General features: G+C 47.9%; 3 protein-coding genes across 4 annotated transcripts in view; all 3 read left to right on the top strand.

The window, feature by feature from the left end:
- Positions 1 to 4,605, top strand: part of DHX29 (DExH-box helicase 29) — a 29,047-nt gene extending 24,442 nt beyond the window's left edge. For both annotated transcript variants that reach the window (XM_030258217.4, XM_072922018.1), the window contains 3 exons: positions 40 to 171; positions 1,691 to 1,787; positions 2,489 to 4,605. In XM_030258217.4, the coding sequence (XP_030114077.1) occupies positions 40 to 171; positions 1,691 to 1,787; positions 2,489 to 2,544 (285 nt within the window). In that variant the 3' untranslated portion in view covers positions 2,545 to 4,605. The remainder of the gene's footprint in view (positions 1 to 39; positions 172 to 1,690; positions 1,788 to 2,488) is intronic.
- Positions 4,606 to 4,747: 142 nt separating this feature from the next.
- On the top strand, positions 4,748 to 7,078 carry CCNO (cyclin O). The gene is made up of 3 exons (XM_030258222.4): positions 4,748 to 5,772; positions 5,855 to 6,040; positions 6,186 to 7,078. The coding sequence occupies exons 1-3, from the start codon at positions 5,524 to 5,526 to the stop codon at positions 6,669 to 6,671; spliced, it is 921 nt and encodes a 306-aa protein (XP_030114082.4). The 5' UTR covers positions 4,748 to 5,523; the 3' UTR covers positions 6,672 to 7,078.
- Positions 7,079 to 9,900: 2,822 nt separating this feature from the next.
- On the top strand, positions 9,901 to 12,022 carry MCIDAS (multiciliate differentiation and DNA synthesis associated cell cycle protein). Its single transcript, XM_072922017.1, has 3 exons — positions 9,901 to 10,391; positions 10,516 to 10,626; positions 11,048 to 12,022. Exons 1-3 carry the CDS (start codon positions 10,197 to 10,199, stop codon positions 11,513 to 11,515), a joined length of 774 nt encoding a protein of 257 aa, XP_072778118.1. The 5' UTR covers positions 9,901 to 10,196; the 3' UTR covers positions 11,516 to 12,022.
- The last annotated feature ends 1,810 nt before the right edge of the window (positions 12,023 to 13,832 follow it).

Genomic DNA, 13,832 nt, shown 5'->3' with positions numbered 1-13,832 from the left:
TGTTGTTGTTTTTAATTGTTTGTGTTTGTTTATATGTAGGTGAGGTATGCCAAGGTGTATTTGAGAGAAACTACTTTAATATCCCCCTTTCCCATTTTGCTTTTTGGTGGGGATATAGAAGTCCAGCATCGCGAGCGTCTCCTTACAGTTGATGGTTGGATCCATTTTCAGGTGCATTGGTGTTATAACTAAATTGCCTTTGTGATTCCATGAGCTTTCATATTACATAGTTGATATATTAGCTTGATTCAGACCACCGTATATGGGAGATGGAGACAAGAGGGAAGAAAGGGGGAGAGAATTTAAGATAATGATGGAAATTTTATATACATGTAATGAAATCTTAATAAATCACACTCAAAAGAATAGACTTACCATACGTGGTGTGCAACAAATCAGTTCCCTCTCTCTTCAAGAAGAAAGGATTCTTTCAGAAAAGGTATTGAAAATGGATGCAGACTAAACTTTTTTTTTTTTTAATAGAGCTTGTACTAAAAGCAGAGGAGTATACTGTTTTTATATTACCCTTTCTTATAATTTTACCATCTTGTAACTATGTGTTTATCTTTAGCACACTACTGTATATACTGTTCTATAGTGCAGACAGAAATGTTTGGGGAAAAAAAAATCCAAATTGTAAAACAGCTGCTTACTTGGGTTTGGGGTGTTTGGTTTTCTTGATTAGATTTTTTTCATTTCTGCATGTATAAGTTTTACTTGGAAATTGGAAAACAGAGAGCACTTTCCTAGCATATCTTTGCAGACAAAATAGTTGTCATTAAAAGATCCTCTGTAAATTCCGGTAAATGGTTTTGCTATCCAGGCAGCTACGTGTTATGATTTTCAGTGCTCCTTCTGTGCTCTGGGTCTTGTGCCCCTCTTTAAGACAACTATAACCAAGAAAACAATTTTTTGCAGTCTGTTGATTCAAGTAAGCAGTCATCTAATTTAATTCACTGATTATCCTGAGCAGGGAATTTTAACAATCCCTTGTGGATTTGTTAGAGATCTTTTTTCAGGTCCCTGGATAACTACAGTTGTGCAGTTGTTGTGCTAATCACATCTTACAGTGTGTTTCAGAATTTCTACTTTTCTACTGAGATGCTAAGCAAAATACCTTGCATTTTGTGCTTCTGCTACAGCAGCACAAAGGCAGCATATAAATGAAATAAAGATTGAAATAGGGAGGAAAGGATAAAATTAAATCTTTTTGGGAGAAGGTTCAATTTGAGGTATCCAAATTCGTGATGATATTTAGAAAAGGCTTGTGATTGCCTTGTCAGAAGGCCTGGCAGACCTCCCAAGAGGTAAATGTGTAGCTGTTTTATTTCAGGCATAAGTGTAATTTGAACTTTGTTACCTTGGGGGGTAAAAAGGCAATTAATTGGTCAGCTTATTGGTAAAGTAATAATTTCCTCTTATGCTGGTTATGTGGGAACACATTCTAAGTTACTCTTCTCAACTGCTGTTCTTCAGGCTTTGATACTGTGAACAGCTGGTGCTTAAAGCTAAGGCATAATGTAAGCACGGTCATTTAATTAGTATACTATCCATCACAATAATCATTACCATTAAAAATCAGATATTTTGCAGGAATCTTGTTAAACGCCTATTTGTATGTAGGGTAGTATTTTGATCTGTAGTTTGGTGTGAAATGTCTGATGATGAAGTGTTTGTCTTTTCTTTATAGGCTCCTGTTAAGATAGCAGTGATTTTCAAACAGCTGAGAGTTCTCATTGAGTCTGTTTTGAAGAAGAAACTTGAAAATCCCCAGATGTCACTTGAAGGTAACTCTTTGTTAAATTAGCTTTGTAGCAAAATTGAGGAATCAGTAGCACACTGCATCCTCACACAGTAGCATGTGTGATATGAAAGTTCCATTAAGAGGTGTCCAGAAAGTCATTAGTAACCTTGCCTATATTGTTGTCTTGCCCCAGATGTACAAAATCTGCTATTTTAAAGATAACCCTGGTAACAGCATTCAAGATAGTGGTAGTAATGGTGAGGCAAGCATCTCCAAGTGGAATTGAGGTTATGTGTGGAGAATCCTAGGCATGGATGATTTATAAGTGGTACGCAAGTTGTCTCAAAATCTGGGTTAAACAATGGCATGTTGCTTCCCAAAAGTAAGGGATAGCGGAGCACAATTTAAAATTTGGATGCTGGATGTTCAGGAGCATGTTGTAGGTGGGGAAGAAAGGGAGTTCCTGTACGCTGATGTATCTGGAGTTAACCCACAACTTCCCCAATCTAATTTGAGGACTACTGAAATGGTCATCAGCAGTTCATCAAATAATTTTATGATAATGTACTGCGTACGTATGGCTTGTCCTTTTCCTTGCCAGATGGTAATCTCTTGTTTTGCTTTAGATTCTGGCATAGCTTAAAGCATTAAAATTTTAAGTTGCTGAGAGCTAGACTTCTCTTACAATTTTTGTCATTTTGAGAATCAGTTTTTAAGCTGTGGTTTTGTTTTTTTTTTTCCTAGATGACAAGGTCTTATACATCATCAAAGAGCTGATAAAAACAGAAAGTAGTAACTGAAATCAGAAATCACTAAGAAATCAGAGCTTCAGTAATTGCAGGAGAAATACACAAGCCAACATTCATTGGAAGAATTTAAATTCTTAGTGTGGTTGATACCAGCCATGATGGGGATAGACTGCATGATTTTGCATTGGATCAGCCTTTCTTTTTATCAGTTTAAAGATGAACATTGGATATGTTTAGCCTTTACCATATATTTGATGCCATTTGTCTTGACTGTTTGAATGATAACTGCAAGCAGTTTTTTCAAAATAGGAATTGTTCACAGCCATTTCTCTTCTTAAACTTAATATGCTAATCATATCATCAATAAGTGCGTACTGAACTCAGTTGAGTGGAATTCCATGTATGCAAACAGAAGGCAAATGTTTCTCATACAGGTTTCCTAAGTGATGATTTTTTTTTTTGAACTGTTAATTTACAGTATTAAACCAAGACCTCTTAGAGAAGTCTTAATTTTTCTGTATGATTTACGTTGAGAAGATGCTCTATAAGCGTCCATAAGATGTTACTATGGACTGCTGTGAATGAGTGCTCAGCAAGGTGTGTACTGACCAGCAGCTTTTCCCACAGAGGATGTGCCTCTTCTCACATTTGTTCCTCCCTGTTTACCCTGATCCTTGCAATTCCTGCAACTGTACTAAATGTTGCTTTCCCTTTTTTGTATGTTAAGTTTTGCATAGTTCTCCAGGCCCCCTTCAAGAGATGATCATGTGTTTTTTCTCCTCTTATTAATAAAAGTTCACATTGACCCTTTTCAAGGAAATACCAGAGAAGCTCCTAGTGGAAACTTCAGTGGCTGTTCTCTCCTACCCTACTCACTCACAATGACTGGTTTGTCTGTGTGAGCTTTTGTTTCTTGTTTCTGTAATACTGAATAATCTTTAACTGAATTACTTCATGAATCAGATGGTCTGACATTCCACCTATCCACAGTGTTTCTAATTATGAAGTGCAATTTTAGATTGCCAACTTAGTTTTCAAGAATAAGGAATATATTGGTGGGGAGGATTTGCCATTAAACAGTTGCAATTGAATAGGAACTGTCTTCACAGACAGAAGCAAAAGTTGTGTAGATGACAACTTTTGTTTAATCTGAAAAATTAAGATTTTATACAGCAGAGGTTAATCACGTACAGAAAGGGCACTCAGGCAATTGAATGCATAAAAATGCAAAATATGGAGCCTATCCATTTAGATTATCACAGTGGGACTGGGATTGCTGGGACAGCTCTGAAGGAATAGGGATCATATCTGTTATTGTTTTATGCATTATGATAATGTAGTGGTAGTCCTGATTTCATAGGAGACAGGAATTGACTTTTGGGGTTTTTTTACAACACATTTATGCAAGGAAGCATTTGAACAGGAAGTTTTGATCTTAGACCTTAAGATCTCAACTTTTTCTTCAGTATTCCCACACTGAAATCAAAATTTGCAAATTATATTCATTGAAGATATAAACTAAATCTGTACCCTAAACAAACTTCCTAGGTTTTGTTTTGGTTGGTATGTTTTATTTGTATCCTTTGGAAATTGAAAGTAGAAAAGCATCTTGGTAATTCAGTAATTAGCAAGCTGCTCTTTCTTTTGGATTTGAATCTTGCAAATGAGTTGTTGGTCTTAAATGATTAAATCCTAGGGAAAGTGTGAATTGTGTTTGAGTTCTTCTCCCTTATTATGATGAATAAGGTTTTTTTCATTTATAAGTGGTAATGTTGAATTCAGAGTTATTCTTTGTGTTTCTCTAGCATGCTGTGCTTTGTAATCTTCTAAATAAATAACTGAAATAAATTAAGGGGATATATTGTAGTAACTGGGAAATTGCACGATCTTCTGTGTGAGCAACAGTTTCTGTAAAACAAATTAAGGAGATCACACTGTGGTGTACAGATAAGCACAGTTAACGTAAAAAAAAAAAAAAAAGAAAGAAACCCCAGATGCTACACTGGCTTTCTGCTTCTGCAGTCTACACGAGCAATTCTTGTGCCTGTACTCTTTTGGGTGGATGAACTTCCTCTTTTGTTCTATTTATTTAATAAAGACTTCTGATAACAATGATGTGTTATTTTTCTCAAAGCATTTGTCAGACACAAGACCATTCAGTATCTCTGGATCTTAATCTCAGCTGTGGCCTGCAATGTGTTATTTCTTTCTGTTAAAGGTAGCATGTTCTCCTGGTTTCTGACCTCACCTTAGAAAGGAGTTCCTGTTCCTGCCATTCATGCTGTAGAATTCCCACCTCTTCCCCCCTTTTACTTCTATCCCCTCCTTGGCTTCTTTAAGCTCTTGTTTCCCACTTCGATCTTTCCCAGTGCTTAACCCAGAAGAGGTTTTCTTTCTCTAGGTCTTTCCACATCTACAGCACACAATAAATGGGTGGTTGGAGTGCAGGACTGTTTTATTTTCCCTGCATTCAGCTGTTTAAAATAGTGACCCATCACATAAATAGTCAATGGATGAAAGTGTAACTGAGACCCTGATTGCATCGTGGGCTCCAGCAATCCTGGCTCTCCCCTGCTGTCCTGTGCTGTTTCTGGTGACCTGCACTGGAAGTGTTACTTATGGGCAGTTGATAGGTAGCTGTTAAAGCTTACGAGATTCTGAGTTGAACTGCTAGGAGCTGGAGAGACGCCTGCGTTGGTAATGGCAAAATCGATGCAGCAGCTTCAGCTGGGTTGACCGCACTGCTGTCTGGTTTGCTCTCTGTGCCGCGCAAGAGCGAGGAGGCCGTGGTCGAGGGCTCATATGGCGACTCCACCATAGCCTTCTGGCCCGAGGGCAAGCGGCAGAGAAGAGACAGACGTTTCGGTAGCTGGGATTTTGTTTTGAAGACTGTGGTCCCCTAAGTGCCCAGACGACGGGACGGGCGGGGCGGGGTACCCGGGAGGCGGGCCATGACAGCTTTGGCGTCCACCACTCCGCTCAAATAGCCAGCGCCGCGACCAGAGCCGACCTGGCACGGCCGCCCACCCCATGGTGACGGCGACGAGCGGGCGATGCGGCGGCACTCCGGAGCGTCGGGGGCCCGGCGGCTCCCCTGGGAGCTGCCCGCGGCGCCCGGCGCGGCGGCGGCGCCTGGGGGCGGGGACGGCGGCGGCGGCGGCAGGAGAGAACGCGCAGGAGCTGCAGGCTTTCCGTGACTACGGAGAGAGCTGGTACCGCTCCCGCAAGGGGCTGGAGAGCCGCTTCCAGCCGCGGGAGCCGCTCGCCCGGCAGCCGCAGGTGGGGCAGCGGGGCCGGCGGCGGGGAGAGGGCGGGGGAGCCCGGAGTCGGCCCCGCCTGATCCCCGCTGCCGGGGCCGTAGGTGACAGCAGAGGCGCGCTGCAAGCTGGTCAGCTGGCTCATCCCCGTGCACCGGCATTTCGGACTCTCCTTGGAGGCGCTCTGCCTGGCCGTCAACATCCTCGACCGCTTTCTCGCCACTACCCCAGTGGCCGCCGACTGCTTCCAGCTCCTGGGGGTAACAGCACTGCTCATCGCCTGCAAACAGGTAGGGGCGGCCCCGGCTGCCCCGCCACCGGCGGTGGCGGCCCGCTGAGGCCAGACTGAGGGGGCCACACACAGGCCGGGCTCCGCGCCAGCTCCCCCGCACTGCTTCCCGGCGGAAGCGTCCTCACTCCTGTCCCCACCCGCAGGTGGAGGTGCACCCTCCTAGCGTGAAAGAGCTTCTCTCCCTCTGCTGCGACGCCTTCACTCGCCAGCAGCTCCGCAATCTGGAGTGCATCGTCCTGCATCGCCTGAACTTCGACTTGGCGGCGCCCACCGTCAGCTTCTTTTTGGAGCACTTCAGCCAGGTGCGGCTGGAGGCTCGGGGGGCCGACGCGGGGGAGGCGGCAGACGCCCGGAGCCTGGCGGCGGGCGTCGCGGAGCTCAGCCTGGCTGACTATGCCTTCACCAAATACGCGCCCTCTCTGCTGGCCGCCAGCAGCCTGGGGCTTGCGGACCGGCTCCTGCGGCACTGCAGCCCCCTGGACCTGCGAATCAGTGGCTACCCGGAAGAGCTCCTGCGGGACTGCATGGACCAGCTTCAGCTCCTGGTGTCTCTGAACGGGCGGTCCCTGTCTCTCCTCCTGCCGTCGGAGGTGGCCCAGAAGTGCCCCTGGCTTGGGGATGACCGCTGACAGCGGGTGGTGGTGGAGACGGCTCTGGCTCGGCGTTTGTGCTCCACAGAGTCGGTGCAGTCTGATCCACTAAGCCTTAATGTCACTGGTGCTTAAAAATTAGATGGCGTTTTGCAAATGATTTTATGTGTCATGTCATCTGCACTGTCCCTTTGCTGTATTTTTTTTAAGTCCAGCATGTAAATAATTTACTGAATCTCACGTACTGTGTTATTTAATTGGAGGGTGGTCCATAAAGATGACGTTGTAAGGACCAACTGAATGTTGAATCTTTTCTGCTTGTTACCTCTATACGTTTATTTGCTGGCGGTGTGCCAACACAGCTGGGCGTGGAAACACATTGGCACATAACGAATTCACCTTGTCAGTTAACTCAATCCCCCACAAAATAAAAACTCCCAACAGTGTCATTCCCTGTGATGCCTATATAACTTGAGTCAAAGTTACAAGACATTTATACATCTTGCGTTATAAGATACCAATATAAACCGAATCATAATTTTCTATACAATGTAATAGCCAGTATATGGTTCACTAGTTGTTTAATGCTTAATTAAACAGAAACTCACCAGGTGAATAGTTTCAAAAATAGATAAGTAGTATCAAAAATAGACAGGTATAACTACACTGAGAAGCAGCAGGATGTACTAATTAGTAATTAGCAAATGTAAAGCAAATTAGCCACAAAATGAAGAATTTAGACCCGTTAAATTCAAAACCAAGGAACACCATAACAGCACATGCTCCGTAGACAAAGTTGAAAAGTTCAGGTGTGAGGAACACCTTAAGCCTTCATTGGAGAAGACCTTCAAGACCACCTAAATTGGGGAAGCACAAGCACAGTACAGAAGAACAATTTATAACCATGAGATAACATTATGTAAATTAGCTCCTGTGCATATATGATGACATTATAATGATGTAGCAATATTAAGCAATACTTACTGTATAAATAAACCAAAGCACTTGAAAAGGGTGGGTGAGTTAGGTGAAGAAATCCCCCTCATCTCCAATTAAAAAGTACCTGCTCTATGGTCAGTCTATGGGGTTTTATTTCACCCGTTTCAAACTGGCACCGACTGGCTTGGTCATGGCTCAGGGGGAAAACAAAAATAGATACACTGACATAAGTGTAGGAAAAGTGTAGAATAATAACAACAGCTGGGTTGGTTTGTTTGTTTATTTAGTTTTCTAACAGGTCTATAATCCAGATGCACGCTCCTGAGTAGGTAGGCACATTCAAAGGCAGAAAACAGTCATAGTGTTGTAAAATACTTCATTTTCTTTATTTGTATCTGTGTACGAAAGTAGCGTTAAAAGACATAGACAGCTTGAGCTGCCCTAGGGAGTGCTCACCTTTCAGCGCAGGGGGAACCCGGACGCCGGGCGGCGCTCCAAGTTCTGCCTGCCGTCAGGTATTGAGGCCGAACGGGCAAACCTTGTCCACGCTGCTGTTATAAAAAATACCTACAAGACCACCATTGGGGAATAAAAGGCAACTCAACCTCCGCCAACCCCGTCGGTGATTTCAGCTGGACATGCCGTAGCAGCGGGTAAGACCCTCTGCCGACGCGAGGATATCCTCTCCCGGTGCGCGGGTCGGTGCATTCAAGATGCCGTGGACAGTTTTTTTTTCCTACGTAACACACCCCCCCACCCGGGCCCCCCCGTCCCCCGTGGCTTTCAACACAGACGGACCCTACCTACCTCTTAGAGAGATTTAACAAACACCATTATGAAAACCAGCCCAGCCGCCAGGCTGACGCCCGCGCTGCCCGGCAGAGATCCGCGGGCGTGAGCGCGGCACCGAGCTGCTGGGGGCGCGGGCGGCCGAGGTGGCGGGGCCGGCAGGCAGCGCCTATCCTCCAGTTTCCCTCCGGGGCAGCCCCTCGGCCCGCCCAGGCTCCACAGGCGCGGGGCCGGGTTCCGCGGGCGCGGGAGCCGGCGGCGCGGCCCAGGGAGGTGGCGGGAGGTTTCGGCGCCCCGGAGAAGTGAAGGCGGGCGGGCAGCCCCCGCCATGGCCGTGGTCCCCGCGCCCCTGCTCGCGGGGCGGCGCCGAGCGGGACGCGGGGCGGAGGGCGCCCGCCGGCACCGGAGCTGGAGCCGAGGCCGGGGCCGCGTCGCCAGCATGGAGCAGGGCGGCCGCCGCCGAGCCTTCGGCAGCATCTGCCCCAACACAGTCCAGGGCCCGCCCGCCCGCCTAGCCAAGAAGCCGGCCCGGCCCGGCGGGGGCACGGCGTGGACGCCCCCGGCTGCCCTGAATCCCCGAGCTCCCCCGCCCCGTCCGCGCCGCAGCGACGCCTCTCCGGCCGCCGCCGCGCCCGCCCTGGGTGAGTCAGCCTGCGGCGGACAGCCTTAACCCCCCAGGCGTGTACCCTTCCCCGTTCCTCCTTCTGCGCCCCTCTGGTGTCCCTCACCGTGCTCCCCAGTCTTGATACCCCCACCTTACCCTCCACTGTATCCCCCCGGCCATGACCCCTCTCCATGAGCCCCACTGTATCCTCCTTGGTGGCTTTGCACCCTGTTTCCCAGTCTTGTATTCCCTGGCTGTGCACATCGAAGATGCTCCCCAGACGTGCTTCTCGTTTTGCCATGCTCCATTCACTACGTCCGCCTCTGCCCGTGCTACTCATCTTTGTCTCTGACTGTCCCCAGTGCTCAGCACCATCAACTGGCAGGATTTGACAGCCTCTGCCCCCATGCTTCCCACCACCCCAGCTGGCCTTGTGACCCTGCAGCAGGTAAACCTACTGTTCAGAGCAGCCTAGGCTGCTCTTGGCACCTGAAGGGGTAGCTCTCTCAAGTAGATGGAGGCTAGCAACTTCCCTAGCCTCAGGTTTTCCATCTGAGAAATGGGCGCAGCAGAGGACAGCATCTTGTCCCATGTGTCAGATGGGTTACAGGTGGCAAGGGGATGGTGCCTGGGGGTGCTGGAATTGTGATAAGGTGCTGAGCACGGGTAGCAGACACTGTTGAAATAGTATGGGCAGTGGTGTAGGCAGGTCTGAGCCCTGAGCCCTGCTCACTGGATCATTTCCTTCACCCCTGACAGGGTCCCTGCTTCCAGGATGGGCCGGAGTTTGATTTCCAGGAACTCAGGGATACTGTCGGTGATTTTATACCTGGCAAGTAGATATTTTTCCTTACCTGAGCCAAACGTACCTGTGTGTGCACATCTGCAGTCATGCTGCATTCAGACTCCTTTTTTGCTTTGCTTTTGGAATTTTAGATGCCCACTCACTGTGTGTTTGTCCCAGCATGGGATAGTCTGTGAGATAGTGCATTCCTGCTCACTCCCTTAGAGACTTGAGCTGTCACTGAGCTTTTTCCCACAGGAGACAAATTAAATCCAAACAGATTCAGGGTGCACAACTCTCTAGAGTAAAAGTGTTTCAGAGGGACATGTCCAGAGCGAACATCCAGAGCGGTGTTTAGAACCAGAATGGTATGCTGGGGTTGAGGAGAACAGACATTAATACCTCCACTTAACACTTGTGGCTATTCCTTTCAGATGTATCCACCTTAATGCCACCACCACTGGACTGTACTGACTATGATTTCTCACTTGGTGAGGAGGTGGCTTTTGGCCCCTGCACTCCGCAGCTGCAGAGCAGCACACTGGTTCCCCCACAGAACCTGTCTTCCCCTGAGCCGTGCTGGAGGGACCTGGCTGACCAGCACCAGAAAGCATTGGGAGATGCCCTAGAAGCAAACAGCCAGGTAGAGACCCTGAAGCCCCCAGACTGCGCTGTGTTCTGTCGCATCCTGTTGAGGCAACTGCAAGGGCAGGCTCCTGGACAATGTGGCTGTCTCAACCACCCTTTTCCTCATTTGTCCTTTGCAGCTGCAGGAGACCCTCACACAGAGGCAGGAAGAGCTGGTGACACTGAGGGAGAGCAACGTGCAGCTGAAGGAGCTGGCAAGTCAGGCCAGGCAGCTGGCCGCTGTCCTTGACGTGAGTGCTGCTCACCATCTGGCCTGCCTGCCCCACGGCCCAGCTTGTCCCTGGGGGACAGTGTGATGTCGGGAGCAGAGGGGAATAGGGTGCAGGGCGAGGCAGCATGGGGTGGGACAAGGACTGGGTTGGGGGGAGATGTGGAATGGGATTGTGAAATGTGGGGTTGTGGGCATCGTGTGGTGCAGAACAGGGTGGTGTGGGGCAGGGCAACGTGGATTGGTACGTGGTGTGGGGTAAAGCAGTGCGGGGTGGAACAGGGCAATGGGGGTCGGTCAGCGTGGTACGGCTCGGGGCAGGGCAGCGAGGTGTGGGAGTGGGCCATGCGGTATGGGATGGAGCAGTGGAGAACAGTGTGGTGCGGAACAGGACGGGGCTGTGCGGCGCAGATCTCGGAACTCGCGCTCCCTCTCGCCGGCAGACGCTGATGCTCCCGCAAAGCGCCGAAGAGACAGTCCCTCCTCCTCTTCCTCATTTTCATCCTTTACCTCCTCCTCCCACCGCTGCTGCTGCCGCCGCAGCCCCGTCCGGGAGCGGCCTGGAGGACGCGGAGGGCGTGGACGCCATGCTGCGGGCCGTGTCGGAGAAGTGTCGCGCCGCCCTGCGAAGCCTGGGGGGCAGCGCGGGGGACAGGGCGGGGGGCAGCCCCGGGGGCAGCCCCACAGCCAAGCGCCCGCGGCCGGACCCGCGCCTGCACGGCGCCTTCCGCGGACTGCGCACCGGCCGTGCCTCCCCGCGCCCGGCCGGCCGGGAGCTGGAGGGGGGCGGCAGCCTGCGGGCGGCGCTGGGGGAGGCGGGCGCCATCCGCACCCTGGCCTTCCCGCAGGGAAACGCCTTCACTCTGCGCACCGCCGCCGGCGGGCACCGCTTCCGATGGGTGCCGCGCTGAGACCCCCGCGGCTCCGGGCACCCGTGTCCTGGGCCCGTGCAGCGCGAGGCCGGCGGCACACCCCACACATCGGCACGCTCCCCGTTTTCTCTTGGAAAAGGGATATTCTCGCTTTCCCCCCCGCTGCCGGAGAAGCGACGAGCGCTGCAGAGGCCGCCGTGCCTCAGCGAGGGTCCGGCGCCGCAGGCTTCGTACGCCGTGCCTCCGTGGCTCCTGGCCCGGCAGCTTGCCATCAGTAGCTTGCTAATGAAAGTAGAAATTAAACGAAGATCTGCCCGGTTTTATCCAGACGTTTTTAGTCAGCTGAGCAGACAAGTGTAGCTGACAGGACTGTGGCTGGAATTGACAAGTGTGAAAGCAGAGTGATCGTCCCAGGTGGTTGAACAGCTGCTCCATCGTGGAATTTTACACCCACAATGTTTACAAAGTGCACTTGTGTCGTTCGTGTGTGCAACTGTATGTGTATGTTTGTACACGTTATGATAATTAAATGGTGCTTAAAATTGACATTTTATTTGTACAGATTTACTGTAAACTTAATTTTGCATCAGGTATGCATATTTACTTTAATTAGAGCAGAGATAACAGAAAACATCTCTGACAGAATGGAGATAGAAAGTTTTAGAATAAAACATGCTACTTTTAACATTAGTTAGTGGTACTAACTTCTGTAAAGAGAAATGTAAAGAATAACCAATTAAAGGAGATGTATATAATGTGCTGCTAGAAATATGTTTATAGCCTAACACCATAACCATGTTGCATACCAAGCACTTTTTATCAGAGTGTATCTGTGTGTCTGATGATGCTCCTATGAGTCTCACTGAGAAACATTTCATTTCACCCGCTGATTTGAAGTTATTGCTTTTGCAGCATTCAGCTTTTCCAGTATCCTTGCATAGGTCCATGCACATTAACAGCAGTCCAACTGTGACAGGCCTGTATGATGCCTAATGATGACAGCACATCACCACCTCAGTGGATTTCCTAGGGGAGTTGAAACCCTGCACATACTGTTGTGCTTTTGGCAAGCAGAGATGTATTTGGAAGGAGAGTGGTTGTTGTTGCCAGCACAACATGTAGTTGTATGGCTGCTAGGAGACTGCAAAAGTGGTCATCGAGTATCTGAAATCCTTCATGTCTGCAGCACTGACATTTTTCTAGCAGGAATGGTGCTGAAGCCCTTTCTGGGATGCTATGGGCTCAATCCTGGGATGTCTTCAGAAATATTTACATTTTTGCAGAAGACCTTTGCCACTTTGACCAAAATCCTGCATGAAAGCTCTGGTTTTACAGCAGACAGAAGAGACAAAGCCTTCCTGACTGCACTGAATTCAGCAGGGAATAAATTAATAACAAAAAATAGCATACATATACAATTATGTAATGCTCATACGAATATTATGGAGAAATTTCTGTGTCACCTCAGAAATGAAGTGACACACTAAAAGTGTACACTTCTTGTAGGATGCAACAATGAAATAACCACCCTGCTGGATTGTGAGTACTGTTGATCTTGCTGCTACTGCAAGTTTTTTTAATTACAAATATATTTTTACACACTTTTTCAGTGAACTTGCTATGGCATTTCCACTGATTACTTTTACTCATAGTTTTTTATGGTAAGACAATCCTTGATTAATTTTGAGATGTAATCTAAAAGTAGTAGAAAATTGTCATAAATGGAGTTTTAAATCTATTTAATTTGAAGACCTATTAATCAGAAAGGCTGAAAATTAGTTAATGAGAACAAGATGTTTCTGAGTGAGACTCACAGGAGCATCATCAGACATACAGATATACACTGATAAAAAGTGTTTGGTATGCAACATGGTCATGGTGTTAGGCTATAAACATATTGTTAGCAGTAACTATATACATTTCCTTTAATCTTTAAAAGTTTATTTTGAATTGATACTTATCCATCCACTTCCATACAGGAGCTGCATAAAAAATGGGTGAAGTTCTTGCACAGATTAAAACAGCCAAATTACTGGTTTTGACAACAATAAATTAGGACTCCTGTCAGGCAGGAGTTGATGGGATCATAGGGAATGAAGCCTGGTCCCTTGATGCCCATGTTTCATGCTTGTTTCATCAGAAGTTGATCTTGGAGAAGGTGGAAGTCTACATCTAGGGAGCATCATATCCAATTTTTGCTTTATTTTGTGTTTTTATATTTTATGCTTATTATCTGGGAGAGGATCTGTGCAGAGAGAGCCCCTGGACATGCAGGTGTGGTGAACTAAAGAATGTGCTCACTGTGATTTTCTCTCTCTGGTGGTGAATTGTCCATGCAATTTGTGAAGGGAGCAAG

Source organism: Taeniopygia guttata, chromosome Z (assembly GCF_048771995.1).
Source record: "Taeniopygia guttata chromosome Z, bTaeGut7.mat, whole genome shotgun sequence".
Classification (NCBI taxonomy): Eukaryota; Metazoa; Chordata; class Aves; order Passeriformes; family Estrildidae; genus Taeniopygia; species Taeniopygia guttata.
The sequence above is the reverse complement of the archived record's forward strand: the minus strand, read 5'-3'. Positions and strand labels throughout refer to the sequence as shown.

Coding starts and splice junctions, on each gene's coding strand:
- CCNO (XM_030258222.4), top strand. CDS start 5,524: ATGGTGACGGCGACGAGCGGGCGATGCGGCGGCACTCCGGAGCGTCGG. Junction 5,773..5,854: donor CGCTCGCCCGGCAGCCGCAG/GTGGGGCAGCGG, acceptor CCGGGGCCGTAG/GTGACAGCAGAGGCGCGCTG. Junction 6,041..6,185: donor TGCTCATCGCCTGCAAACAG/GTAGGGGCGGCC, acceptor CCCCACCCGCAG/GTGGAGGTGCACCCTCCTAG.
- MCIDAS (XM_072922017.1), top strand. CDS start 10,197: ATGCCACCACCACTGGACTGTACTGACTATGATTTCTCACTTGGTGAG. Junction 10,392..10,515: donor CCCTAGAAGCAAACAGCCAG/GTAGAGACCCTG, acceptor TGTCCTTTGCAG/CTGCAGGAGACCCTCACACA. Junction 10,627..11,047: donor AGCTGGCCGCTGTCCTTGAC/GTGAGTGCTGCT, acceptor TCTCGCCGGCAG/ACGCTGATGCTCCCGCAAAG.